The 16,535-nt window shown below is 46.3% G+C and overlaps 1 protein-coding gene across 8 annotated transcripts in view; it reads left to right on the plus strand.

Annotated features, from left to right (window-relative positions):
- The window catches only part of ACACA (acetyl-CoA carboxylase alpha), a 179,953-nt gene that overhangs the window by 54,795 nt on the left and 108,623 nt on the right, over positions 1–16,535 (plus strand). For all 8 annotated transcript variants that reach the window (XM_072978512.2, XM_020786841.3, XM_020786845.3 and 5 more), the window contains 6 exons: positions 711–857; positions 2,089–2,277; positions 3,227–3,327; positions 4,623–4,711; positions 9,893–10,017; positions 13,583–13,696. In XM_072978512.2, the coding sequence (XP_072834613.2) occupies positions 711–857; positions 2,089–2,277; positions 3,227–3,327; positions 4,623–4,711; positions 9,893–10,017; positions 13,583–13,696 (765 nt within the window). The remainder of the gene's footprint in view (positions 1–710; positions 858–2,088; positions 2,278–3,226; positions 3,328–4,622; positions 4,712–9,892; positions 10,018–13,582; positions 13,697–16,535) is intronic.

Below are 16,535 nucleotides of genomic sequence, written 5' to 3' on the forward strand. Positions count from 1 at the left end.
TACTTTATTATAGAAAGGCTGCTGGCAGGAATGTGTCATAGGATCAGGGGAGAATAGCTGTTGATCATGTAAGGGGAGGGATGGAGCAAGACGTTTGGTGAAAGTGCGTCTGTGTGTGTTTGTGGGTTTTGCCCATAGGAAAAGTGTTAAACAGGGCTTCCGTGCAGTTTGAGAAGGCAATTTATAGTTGTTACTCTTGACAGCTCCTTGCCCTGGTCCATGCAGAATGGTAAGCCAAGTGATAGTTTGTAATATTCCGCCTTCTTATGCCCTGATCCATCTCTGCAAACAAACCATGATTTGTTAGCTAGGTGCAAACTATGGTTTGAAGCCATACTTTGTTCTTGTCTTAAAAACTCTGGCTAGTTGTTATGCATGAACCCGGAATCATGACTTATCCCTGACTCAAACAGGAGTTGAGCAAAGGACTGGGACAAAACCAGACTAGAAATGGGAATACAAACTTTCTTTTGTTTGGTGAAGCAGCAAAACTAGGCTGGACTAAACCAGGACCACAATAAACCATGTTGTAGCGTGACGGGCAAAAACAGCCATTATGGAAATGGCTGGACATGTCTGACTCACTCTAAAGGACTTGTCTGAACATGGCTGAGTGGGGCTAGGAATCAATTTTGATGGTATTTAAGATGTTAATCTTGATTTTTCTCTAACCTCCCCTGACTTAACTGTGTCTCCGTGTGCCTCTCAAGGCTGAACTCCACACGGGGGCCTTGCCGCAGTTCCAGAGCACGGCCCTGCGAGGTGAGAAGCTCCACCGCGTCTTCCATTATGTCCTTGACAACCTGGTGAATGTGATGAATGGATATTGCCTTCCTGAACCATTCTTTAACAGCAAGGTAGCGCTCTTTCTGCTTTTCTCTCCTGTTTTGATCAGCCTATTTATTTATTTTAAAATGGTTTTATCCTGCCTTTCTCCTTCGAAAGGACCCAAAGCAGCTGACTTCTTTGAAAGACAGTATTTAAAGCTAAAAACAATGAGAATTTTATACACTAAGGATAAAAGGCAGGTTACCTAAATTAAAACACAACATTGAAGCTAAAACCAATATTTAAAAAGGAACACACAAAGGCCGCTCTTAGAAATGGTAAATACAAGTAGTACCAAAAACACAGCGAATCCATTTGAAAACATCACTCAGGCAGCCAGTTGCTCAGGCCTTGGCCCGCTTGCAGAAGGAGAGCCAAGAGGGGGCCACCCTGGCCTCCAGTGGGAGGGAGTTCCAGAGTCTCTGGGAGCAGCCGCAGAGAAGTCCCTCTCCAGTGTGTCCCCACCAAAGGGACCTGGGAAGGTGGCGGGACTGAGAGAAGGGCGTCCCCTGAGGATCTTAACATCCGGGGAGGCTCACAAAGGGAGACACAGTCTTTGAGATCGCTTGAGGCCCCAGTAGCCCAAGCCTCTACGGTTGTAGCTGCATAGCTTTGAGCTGCAGGTATCCACCTGTTCTCAGCAATCCTGGCAATTAAATTCTTCTCTTGCGGAGTGGCCGCCACATACCATCTGCCTCCTGGCCCCCCACTGTTTTTCTGCCCCAGTCCTCAAATTGTTTTTGTATCCCCCCCAAGAAAGCCTCTTTATGTCTTCTAGGAGACATGGGGGGGGGAGCAACCCTGTAGTTTTTTCAGGAGACCCCAGCACACCTGGGGGCTCCCATACCTCTATTTTAAATTCCTTAAAAAAATCAACAACAACCCTGGCCACTAGAGGGGGCTTTTTTGTTTAAGAAAAATTGTATTTTTTCAGTTCAAGCCATTTTTCAGACAGGGAAAGACCCAGTTGCTGCATCTTTTAAAATATATAACCCACCTTAAAAAAAAAAAAAAGGAAAAATGGGGGGAAAAAAGGGAATTCCTTCCTTTAGCCACACCCTCCTTGGGAGCATGGCACTCAGGCTGCCAGCAAACACGAAAAATGCTGCTCCCTTCCAGGGAGATGATCAAGTCTTGTCCTGTTGGAGTCAATGTTTAAATTTGTGGTGTGAATCAGGTCTTAGGAATTCAAATGCCACCTTCCCCGCAATTTTTAGGAAGCAAAATAAACTGCCTACTTCCCTTTCTCGGTTAACCCAGGTGAAGGACTGGGTGGAACGGCTGATGAAGACCCTCCGAGATCCCTCCTTACCCCTGCTGGAACTCCAGGACATCATGACCAGTGTTTCAGGGAGGATCCCCCCCAACGTGGAAAAATCCATCAAGAAGGAGATGGCCCAGTATGCCAGCAACATCACTTCCGTCCTCTGCCAGTTTCCCAGCCAGCAGGTATGGAACATCTCCCCATGGAACAACTTATGTGCAATTAGGCAGGCCAAAGGTCCTTAAATGGAAACTGATTTTGCCTCGCAACAGAGCATCGTTTCCCAACTTTGTGCCCCCAAGGGTATTCTTGGACTAGAACTCCCAGAAACCTCCCCAGGCCAGGCTTCCTGGGAGTTATAGTCCCAAGAATATCTGGGGACCCAAGCTTGGGGACCGCTGCAAAATAGAGCGTCTGTCTTCCACTGGGGGCTCTCCAGATGTTCTAGACTTCCGTTCTCATCTGCTCCTGTTATCTTCCATGTTAGCTGGTACTAGAAAGAAACATCCACAGCCTGGAAATGTGATTCCTGTGGGAAAGAGCTGAAGAGGCTTTCATCAGCAAAGTGGGAAGAAGGGATAGGGGAAGGGATGGATGTTTCCTGGATGTCATATACCAGACTGTTTGCTGGGTGACCCAGTGACATCAGGGGGGTGGCCCTGGTCCTCCCACATCCTCCAGCCCATGGAGGAGAACCTGTTTTTTCTAGAAACACAGACTTTAAAATTGGAGTGTGGGATGTGGTGCCAAATTGTGAATTCTTACATTCTTAAGAATGAAGCAAAGCCTCACAATAGATTTTGCCCTTGCTTTGAAAAAAAAGGGATAACTTGACACGACAAGAACACCCCCCCCATTGAAAAAAAGGGCAACTCTGCTGAAAGAGTTTTTACTCTTATACAAGAGAGAAAAAAAATCTACTACTTTTTGTCAGCAGTAGTATTTGGGGCGGGGGGGGAACACACCATGTTTTGGGTGGGAATTTTTTTCATTCATTTTGCATTAAAAACATTGTATTTTTCCCCAAAGAGAAAGCTTTGTGTGTAAAAATATCATCCTGTTTTTGTTTTTGCACACAATCAGACTTTTTTGGTTCAAACTCTTTTTCTTGCTTTTCCCTTCCCCTCCGTGAAGATCGCTAACATCCTGGACAGTCATGCAGCCACCTTGAACCGCAAATCGGAGCGTGAGGTCTTCTTTATGAACACGCAGAGTATTGTGCAGCTAGTACAGAGGTGAGTCTAGTCTTGGAAATGCAGTGTGTTGTGTCGGTGGGGAGGATGGAGCAAAGGATTAAATGGGCAAAACCCGGTCAGAAGCCTAGCATTTTGTTTTAGGATTTGTCCCTAATTAAGTCACCATGCAAACGAAATCCAAATGTTTGCTGTAGAGTCCCGTATTTATTTTTAACATCCTTCTGTTCATCATGAAATGATCCTGGAATGGGTGACACACACACTCTCTCTCTCTCTCTCTCTCTCTCTCTCTCTCTGTGTGTGTGTGCATGCGCGCGCACACATGTGCTGTGCCATCAAGTCAGAACCAGTTTACAGTGACCCTAACAGGGCTTTCAACGTAAGTGAGGTATTTGTGGTTTTACCTGTGCCACTCTCCCAGTCCATTTCCATGGCTCAGCCGGTATTCGAACCTTGTTCTTCAGAGTCCGCTACATCACAGTTGGAATCCGGGATAAAGTATACGCCAGTAGAAAAACAGATGAAAATTTGTGAATCAATTAATGTCAGAGTACCAGAGAGAGAGAACAATTCCAGAATTTGGAAAGTTACTTTCTAAACAGAGGCATAGAATGGTATGCTGAAACTGTCTTATCATTGAGCAATGGAAGGATGGTGCTCTGGGCATCATCCTAGCACTGGTCGGTTAGAGATGACTTCAACCTACCACGAGTGTTCTTCCATCTTAGAAGTAACTTTCCACACTCTACCTCGAATGGTTATGCTCCAATGCATAGATCCAGCAGTCTGATCAGTGGTCTGTTGGAAAAGAGTTATTTTCACCTGGTGACAAAATTGGACAAAGTTGGATACCAATGTATCCTCTAGATTGAACAAGGGGTTCCCAACCTTGAGTCCCCAGACTATAATTCTCAGAAGCCTTCACCACCAGCTGTGCTGGCCGGGAATTCTGGGAGTTGCAGGCCAAGAATGTCTGCGGACCCAAAGTTTGGAACCCCTTGCTCTAGAGACGTGAAATTCCAAGGGTGCCACCACAGAGAAGACCCTTATTGTAAGGGCTCATGGTCTGCATGTTGTTACATGATGGTAAGAAGAAACAGTGGATCTCAACACACAGGTGGGATGGAGAAATGTTGGATCCCAAGAAATCAGTCTTGCCTATAGAGCGGTCATTCTGATCGATGCGGGTGCAAGAAAACTGTGTAGATGTCAGTAGGATTGAGGTGGTTGGGTGGGTGAGGAATCTAAAAAACGAAGAACTGGGCTGTACGCATTACAGTAGAAGCATCTGACCATTAGCAGTTTCACTCGTCTCACTTGTGGTGTTCCTGCAGGTACCGGAGCGGCATCCGAGGGCACACGAAAGCCGTGGTGATGGATTTGCTTCGACAGTACTTGAAAGTGGAAACTCAGTTCCAACACGGTGGGTCCCGTACGACATCAGGGCGTGAATTTCAGGCTAGGAAGCGGACAGATCTTGGTGGAGAAGTGTGAGAAATCAGTGCAGCTTGAGTGTTCCCTTCTTGCATGGGCCGAGGCGCTTGCAGTACGAAATTGAACCGCCGAGAGCAGCTTTTATGCCAGTGCATAACTCACTCTTTTGCCCTTTGCAAAGTGTATTGAAAGTTTGCATTTCAAGTGGGATGGTTTAGCTGTCTCAGCGCTGGTCCCTACCAGCGTTTGTCAGATCCATGGGGAACACAGGGAGTTTGAATGCAATAGCAAGTGTGCTTTGAACAAGGTAGAACTGGTAAAGCTGCAATGTCAAGTCTTTGATGATTTGGCAGCAATGCCTTAGGTAGAGTTCGTCTCTCTTCCTCTAGCCTCACCCCCTCTCAACATCAACCACCTGGCCTAGGGGGAGAGAGAGCTTACAGGCCGGAGCTGCCCCTGGGACCGCACCAGACCATCGTGCCTACACCCAGAAGGAGCCAAAGATCATCTGCCGGCCATAGCTCACTGTGTGAGAGGCAGTGAGTCTGTGGTTGGGCCCCTACTGGATCTCCCTCCGTGGTTACAGGCCTTGCAGCCTGCTGCTCCTGGCTGCCTCACCCCCTCTCAACATCAACCACCTGGCCTAGGGGGAGAGAGAGCTTACAGGCCGGAGCTGCTCCTGGGACCGCACCAGACCATCGTGCCTACACCCAGAAGGAGCCAAAGACCATCTGCTGGCCATTAAGAGCCTCGTGGCGCAGTGGTTAAAACGCTGTACTACAGCTAAAACTGTGCTCACGACCTGGGGTTCAAATCCCAGGTAGCCGGCTCAAGGTTGACTCAGCCTTCCATCCTTCCGAGGTCGGTAAAATGAGTACCCAGCTTGCTGGGGGGGCAATGTGTAGCCTTTATAATTAAAATTGTAAACCGCCCGGAGAGTGCTTGTAGCGCTATGGGGCGGTATATAAGTCCAATAAATAAATAAATAAATAAATACCTGAGTTCAGTTTAGACTAGAATCTGAGATTTTGTACACACAAAGCCAGGCGTGGTCTCTCCCTAAATGCCTTCATGTTTCGGGATGTTAAAACTAAAAAAAATAAGCCGTGCAGTTAATGGGCACTGGGCGAAGGGCATTGTCCCTGTGTTTGCAAAAGCATTGTTTGTTTGTTAAAGATTGGGCAAAAACTATTTGTGGAAAATCCTTTTTTTTTTTTTGGCCTCCCTATCTGCATTTTCCTCCTTCATGGATTGCTGCCTTGTCGTGGCGAAGGGGCTTGAGTAACTCAGAGAAACTATGGGCTATGCCGTGCAGGGACACCCAAGACGGACAGGACATAGTGGAGAGTTCCGACTAAACGCAATCCACCTGGAGTAGGAAATGGCAAGCCACTCCAGTATCTTTGCCAAGAACGCCCCATGATCAGAAACAAAAGGCTAAAAGATATGATGCTGGAAGATGGGCCCCTCAGGTCGGAAGGCGTCCAACATGCTACTGAGGAAGAGCGGAGGACAAGTACAAGTAGCTCCAGAGCTAATGAAGTGGTTGGGCCAAAGCCGAAAGGACGCTCAGCTGTGGACGTGCCTGGAAGTGAAAGGAAAATCCAATGCTGCAAAGAAAAATACTGCATAGGAACCTGGAATGTAAGATCTATGAACCTTGGGAAGCTGGAGGTGGTCAAACAGGAGATGGCAAGAATAAACATCGACATCCTGGGCATCAGTGAACTAAAATGGACAGGAATGGGCGAATTCAGCTCAGATGATTATCATACCTACTATTGTGGGCAAGAATCCCGTAGAAGGAATGGAGTAGCCCTCATAGTCAACAAAAGAGTGGGAAAAGCTGTAATGGGATACAATCTCAAAAATGATAGAATGATGTCAATACGAATCCAAGGCAGACCATTCAACATCACAATAATCCAAGTTTATGCACCAACCAGCATTGCTGAGGAGACTGAAATTGAACAATTCTATGAAGATTTACAACACCTTATAGAACTGACACCAAAGAAAGATGTTCTTCTCATTCTAGGGGACTGGAATGCTAAAGTAGGGAGCCAAGAGATAAAAGGAACAACAGGGAAGTTTGGCCTTGGAGTTCAGAACGAAGCAGGACAAAGGCTAATAGAGTTTTGTCAAGAGAATAAGCTGGTCATCACAAACACTCTTTTCCAACAACACAAGAGGCGACTCTATACATGGAAATCACCAGATGGGCAATATCGAAATCAGATTGATTATATTCTCTGCAGCCAAAGATGGAGAAGCTCTATACAGTCAGCAAAAACAAGACCTGGAGCTGACTGCGGTTCTGATCATCAGCTTCTCATAGCAAAATTCAAGCTTAGACTGAAGAGATTAGGAAAAATCACTGGGCCACTCAGGTATAATCTAAACCAAATCCCTTATGAATACACAGTGGAAGTAAAGAACAGATTTAAGGAACTAGATTTGGTGGACAGAGTGCCTGAAGAACTTTGGATAGAGGCTCGTAACATTGTCCAGGAGGCAGCAACGAAAACCATCCCAAAGAAAAGGAAATGCAAGAAAGCAAAGTGGCTGTCCAACGAGGCCTTAGAAATAGCAGAGAGGAGAAGGGAAGCAAAATGCAAGGGAGATAGGGAAAGTTACAGAAACTTGAATTCAGACTTCCAAAAAATAGCAAGGAGAGACAAGAGGGCCTTCTTAAATGAACAATGCAAAGAAATAGAGGAAGATAACAGAAAAGGAAAGACCAGAGATCTGTTCAGGAAAATTGGACATATTAGAGGAACATTTTGCGCAAAGATGAACATGATAAAAGACAAAAATGGGAGGGACCTAACAGAAGCAGAAGACGTCAAGAAGAGGTGGCAAGAATACACAGAGGAATTATATCAGAAAGATTTGGATATCCCGGACAACCCAGACAATGTAGTTGCTGACCTTGAGCCAGACATCCTGGAGAGCGAAGTCAAGTGGGCCTTAGAAAGCCTGGCTAACAACAAGGCCAGTGGAGGTGATGGCATTCCAGTTGAACTATTTAAAATCTTGAAAGATGATGCTGTTAAGGTGCTACATTCAATATGCCAGCAAGTTTGGAAAACTCAACAGTGGCCAGAGGATTGGAAAAGATCAGTCTACATCCCAATCCCAAAGAAAGGCAGTGCCAAAGAATGCTCCAGCTACCGTACAATTGCACTCATTTCGCACGCTAGCAAGGTTATGCTCAAAATCCTCCAAGGTAGGCTTCAGCAGTATGTGGACCGAGAACTCCCAGAAGTACAAGCTGGATTCCGAAGAGGCAGAGGAACTCGAGACCAAATTGCTAACTTGCGCTGGATTATGGAGAAAGCCAGAGAGTTCCAGAAAAATATCTACTTCTGCTTCATTGACTATGCGAAAGCCTTTGACTGTGTGGACCACAGCAAACTATGGCAAGTTCTTAAAGAAATGGGAGTGCCTGACCACCTTATCTGTCTCCTGAGAAACCTATATGTGGGACAGGAAGCAACAGTTAGAACTGGTCATGGAACAACTGAGTGGTTCAAAATTGGGAAAGGAGTACGGCAAGGCTGTATATTGTCCCCCAGCTTATTTAACTTATATGCAGAATACATCATGCGGAAGGCTGGACTGGAAGAAACCCAAGCCGGAATTAAGATTGCCGGAAGAAATATCAACAACCTCCGATATGCAGATGATACCACTCTGATGGCAGAAAGTGAGGAGGAATTAAAGAACCTTGTAATGAGAGTGAAAGAGGAGAGTGCAAAAAACGGTCTGAAACTCAACATCAAAAAAACTAAGATCATGGCCACTGGTCCCATCACCTCCTGGGAAATAGAAGGGGAAGATATGGAGGCAGTGTCAAATTTTATCTTCCTGGGCTCCATGATTACTTCAGATGGAGACAGCAGCCCTGAAATTAAAAGGCGCCTTCTTCTTGGGAGGAAAGCGATGACAAATCTTGACAGCATCTTGAAAAGCAGAGACATCACCTTGCCAACAAAAGTCCGAATAGTCAAAGCTATGGTTTTTCCTGTCGTGATGTATGGAAGTGAGAGCTGGACCATAAAGAAAGCAGACCGCCGAAGAATTGATGCCTTTGAATTGTGGTGCTGGAGGAGGCTCTTGAGAATCCCCTGGACTGCAAGGAGAACAAACCTATCAGTTCTAAAGGAAATCAACCCTGAATGCTCACTTGAAGGACAGATCCTGAAGCTGAGGCTCCAGTACTTTGGCCATCTCATGAGAAGAAAAGAGTCCTTGGAAAAGACCTTGATGTTAGGAAGGTGTGATGGCAAGAGGAGAAGGGGACGACCAAGGATGAGATGGCTGGACAGTGTCTGCGAAGCAACCAACATGAACCTGACACAACTCCGGGAGGCAGTAGAAGACAGGAGGGCCTGGCGTGCTCTGGTCCATGGGGTCACGAAGAGTCGGACACGACTAAACGACTAAACACACATCTGCATTTTCAGGTGCTACTGTTGACCACTGGATGGCAGTAATATGCCACACAGCTTAAAATTCTCAATTTGTAGAAAATATTGTCTCTTTCTCCTCTACCTTGTGATACCTTCCCTTTTTTCCTTTTTTTGGGGGGGAGAATTGGGAGATTAATTTCCACTCCATTTCAGAGCAACAGATGACCTTGTAATGGAAAAACTTGCCTGCCGTCTGGCACTCTTTAAGGAGCTGTGATGGCCCAGGTGCCAGGTTAAGGTGGTAGATAAGGTAGCTCTCTCTCTCTCTCTTTTTTCCCCCAAACTCTCAAGGCACATTTTCCATAGGTATTTGTGTGCCGGTAAACCTCTGGTGGTTGCCAAGCCCTCTAGACCATTGCCGTTGCTCAAAATCAGAGGTGGGCAACTTCAGTTGGCCTGAGGAACCCATGTTCTGCCTTGCCAAAAATAAAAAAAATGAAAGAGGGAGTGGGAGACCTGTTTTCTTCCCCGTGATCAGTGTTGGAGGGGAAGCATCGTAAGCTAGACTATTCCAAGTGTTCCTTAAAAGTGTTGGGAGCCGAGAAAATGGCCCCGATGGTGCGGGCAGGACTGTCCCACGGCATCTCATGGAAGTATAAATGGACAAATAAGTGGTCTGATAAGGAGGCTTCAAATAAGAAAACATCTCTGATTGGGGCTCAACCCGTACCTTCTGGTTTGCTTTCTGCCTCCAGGTCACTACGATAAGTGTGTCTTTGCCCTTCGGGAAGAAAACAAGAGCGACATGAACACAGTCCTCAACTACATCTTCTCCCATGCCCAAGTGACCAAGAAGAACCTTCTGGTGACCATGCTTATTGTAAGTCGTGCTCTTGGAGGCGCTTGATAGGTTTCCTCGTTCTAAAAATGTTTTCAGACATTCTCAGTTGAACCCATCTGGAATTCACAAGATTCGAGGCGAGGTTCCAGAATTTTGCCTTCGTAGGGTGTATAAAGAGTAGGCTAACTTGCACCAGCTTTTCAGGGGCTGTCAGTGCTCAGTCGGGGTTCAGGACCGGCCCGACCATTTTGTAAAGTGAGATCGGCCACCCCTAGGCATCTGCATGACCCGTGGCGCCAATTGAATTGCAGAGTCTTCGTTGGTTGGGCCGTAATGCCTGGCATAGTTCTTCTTTGTGGCCTCTGTGAATGAATCACACCCAGGGCGTGGATCACAGAGATCCACTCGAAGAACTACAATTACAGGGGAGCAACCTGTCGTTCTGCAGGTGTAACATTGCCCCCAAACAAACAGGATTTCAGGCTTTAGGTCCGAAGGCTGCACAAGGTCTCATACTATGACACAAATAGACAATCCAGTTGTCTACAAATCTGACTGTCTTCTCAAATTCGTTTAATCAGTTTGACCACATGCATTGTATATCCCAGATTCAGATGACAGGCTTAAACCCAATGCAGAGGAAAGACGGTTGCAATGTTTATATATAGCATATGCTGAGTTTTCATGTTCCTAGCCAATTTCTTACTGGGATATGGAGCATAATGACTTCGAATTCTGATGGCTGTTCTTTCCTTATACTTGACTTATTTGCTCTTGAGGGGCTTTATTGCCCTTGCTCTCTGTACGAGTCACGATGGGGGTGCAGTCCTTCTGTTCCAAACTTGGCCTTCCTCCCACATGTTATTGGGATCTGCCAGATGCCTCAACCAGCCTCACCCACAGTGGGCAATCCTGGTGTTGCTGGGTCAACAGCACCTTTATCCCCAAAGCTTGGAAATCGCTGGTTTAGGTAAATGGTTTCCAAGGGATGAATTGAGATCCATACTACAGCCTTGCCCACCTGGAGCACTCATTTCTTCCGGACTTTTAACTACCATCAGATCCAGAAGGAAGTGTGATTGGTCAGGAATTTTGAACATTATTGTCCAAAAAAAAAAAATCCATCCCAAATCCAATTGTCCTGTGTAACTGTAGGACGACAGCTATCCAAGCAGTGTGATTTGTTTCCTGGGCGGCTGTGTGCTTGGCCTTCCCCGATCACACAAGTGATTGTGTAGTCAGGCACACAATGGGAAGCCAGAGGAACGGAAAAGTGTTGCCTTTACAAGCTTTGTAAATGCAGTAGGAATTTGGGCTTGGAGGCCACCCCACTGGAGCAGGCGAGGCTCTTGATTTTCAGCCTGAGCTCAATAGAGTTGCAACAGCCACACCCCCAGCACGCAAACATATGGTTAAGAAGCGGCAGCAGAAACACTGTCTTGGATCTGAAAAGGTTGAAGACGACTGGTCTTGATTGTGTGGCTTGATCTGTAGGGCACAGTTGGGTGAGATGTTCTGAGTTTTTGCTGGTTTGTCTTTGACCGAAAAGTTGTAATAAATGACATTTCCAGTGGTGCATTTCTCAGAAGTGTTAAGAACTGTGCTTTGGGAGAATCTGGGAGAGATAATCTCTCTCTCTGTGTATATATATATATGCATGTGTTTGTGTGTGTGGTGGGCATTCTTTCTCTTTCCCCCTTGCTGAGAGAGAGAGAGAGAGATTCTCCTTACCAAATTCACATTCCTGCAGTCCATTACTCCAAGATAAATGCAGGATGACTCCAAATGACAGAGTGGAAAATATAACATAATTTGCTCTGTTTTAAAAAAAAAATGCCATTTGGTATCCACACAAAAGCCTCGGAGCAGCATGCTGTAGAAATTGTTACATCTCTAATAACGCCCCAACTTGAAGCTTTGGCATGGGTCTCTTTGTTATAACAGTCTTATAGCGATCACTGATTATTTTCTTCACTCTTCAAAATAGTTTTTAAAAAATGGTGATGCCCCTAACTTTCCCCCCTTCTTCTCTAGCGGCATTTCTTTGACTAATTTAAGACAAGAATTCAGACATTTGACTTACTTAAAATAACTCACGGGCAAAGAAAAATGCCTTTTTGTAGGGTGCACGGGAGAGTTAGCATCTGGATTGACGGCATCCATCATTGTCTGTGTTGGATTTGGAAGGTGCTAATTAATGGAGTTGGGCTTCCCAAACTGCTGGCCCTCCTCTTTTCCTTCTCTCCTTGCTAAAGACATGGTGGATGCCTGTCAAAACCGAAAGTTAAAAAACGAAACCTCGCCTTTTTTCTCTTCTCTCCAAGAAAAGCTGACAAAGAGTGGCTAACTCAACGCGTGTGGCTACCCAAACCACTATCAGCTCCCTTAAATACTGATTTGTCTGGTATAAGGACCTTGCATTTTCTCCCTCTCCCCACCCCCCCATTTCTCCTCCTGCCTTTCCTTCCTTTCTTTTTCTTTTTGCGGTGTGATTGTAAGTAACGCTTGCCTTAAGAATCTCATTATTTGAACACGGCGCCATATTTCCTCTGAGAATTCTGGAGTAGCTTTGAGCCGGGGCTGTTCATTTCTCAAGTAATCATGCCGGCATGATGGAGAGAGAAAATGGCAGCTGTTCGCAGCTCAGGCCTTCAATTTTCTTCAGAGTCCAGTCACTCAAGTGTGTAATTACATGGGGGTGCCGGAGAGGCGTCAGGCCTTGTCAAAAAGAACCCGTTGGAGGCTTTGCCGGCCGCCTTTGCCAGTCAGGGGCAGCCCGGAGCCGATGGAACGCCGTTTCCCCCCCCACCCCGCCCCGTGCAGCTTTGTTTTTCTGTTGTGGTTCGGTGATTTCTTCTCCTCTCCTGCTCCGTTCCCCACCCTCTTCTTGCAGGAGTTCCTCTGTGTGTAACTGGAGTGCCTTTAAAAGCGAGAGGGGGTGCAGTTGCTCCTTCCATGAACGGGCGGATGGGGCCAGGTCCACAGAGAGTCTGCTATACACAAGTCCTGGACTAGGACTCGGAAGACTTGGGTTCCAATCCCAAATCCCCATTCAACCGTGAAGCTGTTTGGGTGGCTTGCGGCTGGTCCACACTCAGCTTGACTCGCCCCACGGGGCAGTGGTGGGTTTAAAGGAAGGAGGAGTGGCATCTCTGCAACACATTTGAGTTTGATGGAGAAAAGGTGCCGTTGAATGAAAGAAGCTAGCAAGCCAGCCAGTAGGAGCCCCACGGTATCAGTGGGTCGGTCCGTCCATGATTTAAGTGTCAATTGAAACATAACGTGGGCCTATTGCCCCGTTCCCTACCTTTAATTTGTTCTCTTCAGTATTTCTTGCTTTGTTTGTTTGTTTAGATGTTCATAGCTGGCTGGAGAGCTCAGTGGCGTAAGTATCTGGCCAGAGGTTGGCAGTTCAGTTCCGCACTGGGCATCCCGGAAAAACCAGCCTTCAGTTTGTAGTTTAAGAACAGCCAAAGACCACCAGTACATTCCCCACCTCCTTGTACTCTGATTTTAGAAACTTGCCTGATTAATTTTGGTTTGGTCTCAGGCTAAATATTTGAAAATCTGCCTTTTTCTTGTGGATTTCTCCCCCACCCCCCAGGACCAGCTGTGTGGCCGGGATCCGACCTTGACGGATGAGCTCATTAATATTCTGACGGAACTGACCCAGCTCAGTAAGACCACGAATGCCAAGGTGGCATTGCGAGCCCGACAGGTAAAAGAAACATACTTTCTAGAGAGCAAATATTGAAATTTCTCTTGATGTCACAGTCGGATCGCAGTAATGCTCCCGTTTTCTTCCATCTCTCTCTGCGTGAATGATAACATGCCCATTCTTGCACCTTCTCGTTTAAATCGTCAAGGATAGGACATATCAATTTCCTTCCGTGGTGTGGGATTCATTCAGCTAGTTTGGCGCCCAGAAGTCCATAGCAAGACTAAGTATGTGCAATGGTCTCAGGGGAGCGAACTGGGAACCGAGAGCTGTCCAGCAAGGCAGTAGTCAAGACCAAAGAGTAAGGCAGGGCTTGAGGACAAACCAGGAGACGAGGCAAAAAAGAGCAAGCCTTTAGGGTCAAGACTGAAGGAGGCAAGATCGGGGAATAATCCAGAATGGATACAGGCAGATAAAACAGCTCAGGAATCCTTGTTGCTCTTTCTATTCAGTTGGAATAGAAGCGCTCTATATTCGCCTTCCTGCCTATGAGTAGGGGCAGAAATGTGTTTCATTTGGTTTTGGCTGGAACTTGCTTAGTCTGAACGTCCCTGAACTGAACAGAGATCCAAACTTAGATTGGAAGGGCTGCGCCCCAAGTTTGAGACCTGATATGCACCCCAAAAGCTTTGCATGAAAACTGGGCGCATTAAACAAAGGCATATAGACCTACTTCAGCTAGTGGGAGACAAAAAAGGTGTAACTTTCAGGAAAGTCACATTGTACATGCAGTATCTACTGATTTCCTGGTGAGGGGAGGGAAAGGATGATAGCCTCTCTCAGTCCAGACGTGAGTCACCACAAATTTTGAGGTGGGAAACGAAGAGCCATAATGAGCTTGAATTTTTCCTATTTGAACAACCCTATTTTTGCCCTGGCCGATTCAGTGGTTGGTAGGGGCGGACAGAATCAGTCCCCGGTGTGAGTATCCTTTGTGGAGAAGCCGCTGCCTGCAGTTGAGTGGTTCGCCATGTGGGGGAGCTGTCTACAAATTGTGGCTCCTCCAGACAGTCTAGGACGGAACTTCTCTTTGGTTGTCTTCAATACTGTAGCCCCAGCAGAATTGGCTGGCAGCAGTGCCTCCTCCTTCCACCTTTTATTCGTAGCCTTTCAAAAAGTGTTTGCTACATTTTTATTCTCCCAATTCTTTTTTTTTTTTTTTTTTTTGCAAACAAACCTTAAAAGGCAGAAAACACCATCTGTATGGTAGCAACATGCCCCTTTTCCCTGCCTTTGGGTTTACCCTTTATTTTTACTTTCATCCTCGGTGGACAAGACCATTAAAAAAAAACCAATTCAGTCAATAAAAGCAATTAATAAAATCAGTAATAATTGATAAAACAATGAAACCAGAGCACTTCACGATGCAACAGAGTGAACTCTACGACATCCCATATTGGAAAGGTTTATCAAATAAACATCGCAGTAGAAGCCCTGGGCTTATAACCAAGTTTTCTTTTTTTTGCCAAAAGAGGATTACAGAATTTCAAGGAGGATCAGGTTTTTCATTGGCTCCTGGTCATAATGAGCCTGTGCCGGCTCCAGGAAGAGAAGCCGTAAAGTTCTGGATGCCATCAACTGCAGGAAGTTGTGGGGAAGTTACTAAGTTTGGCATCATGAAGTCACCAACTCTTAGAAAGCCCTGAAGCCATTGGAGCTGAAGAAGTCAAGGATGTCTCTGCAGTCGAAGGGGGGGGGGAAGCCAGATATATTGTTAATTTGGGGGTATCTTACCCCTCCCTGATATTTCCAGCAGAAAAAATTGGGTGTTTGGGGAAGCGCTGAGAAGGAAAGTTCTTTTCGTATTCGAAGAGTGAAATCTTCTTTAGATTGGCATGTTAAAATAAGTGTTGCTACAGCTAGTTGTGCTGTTGCAAAACCCTTCGACACCCCCCCCCGGCGCCCACAGATCTTGACAAGAGACTCCCAAACCCTGAGAATTGTGGAGAAGTCTTAAGGGCTACCACTCCGGCTGTAGTAGAGTATATTATCATAAGCTTCTCCTTTGAAATGCAAGCATTTTGGGGTGGCTTGGTCTTGAAAGGCCCATTAAGCCTTCAGGTTTTTTTTGCCCTGTTGATGTAAATAAAAGCAGCTCATTCTGGTCTTATTTGTATGGATCTCAAGGTATTTTGGTCCCTTCTGGGAGATTTGGGTATGGAGACTTTCATGATGAGCGGCTGCCCTCTAGACCTCATGACCCCCACCGTTGCCCTTCTTGCGAGCGCTTTGCTTTCACCCCATCACCCCTTCTGGGTCAGCCAGTGCAACAGTCCAGGGCAGTGTATCAACCAAACTCTTTGATGGGGGGGGGGGGAAAGGCAACTGGATTGCAGTGCTGTTACTTCTTGAGTTTTTTTTTTGCAAATATAGCAAATTTCTGTGCCTTCCCTTATTTCTCCAGGACGATGTTCTGTTGGCCCTGAATTGACCAGCACCTCAATGGCTGTGTTCAACTGGAGTAGGTGAATGGCCAGTCAAGATCCCTTTGGGCCCAGAGTCTTTGCAGTTTAGCCAGATGTATCGCCCAGCATTCAATGGGGCAAATGAAGCACAGTGTATAAAGGGGAGGCAGTGATGTGTCTTAGTGGCTTCCCAAGGCCTGATGGAAATGATTCTTTCCCCCCACCCCCTTCGACCTGGAATGAAACCTTCATTTGTGTCCTTTCGCTCTTCCCTCCTCCCCTCTCAAGGTTATCCATCCTGGATTCCAATTTAAATACTAGATGCCTTACCTGGAGAGCGGTTCTCCTTCAGCCCATTTCGGCTGCTCCCGGCTTGCCTGTATAATTAAAATAGTGGGTGGGTGGGACAGGAGAGGCTGAAAGGGATCTAATTG

The sequence above is a fragment of the Pogona vitticeps genome, chromosome 7 (assembly GCF_051106095.1).
Source record: "Pogona vitticeps strain Pit_001003342236 chromosome 7, PviZW2.1, whole genome shotgun sequence".
NCBI classification, from domain to species: Eukaryota; Metazoa; Chordata; class Lepidosauria; order Squamata; family Agamidae; genus Pogona; species Pogona vitticeps.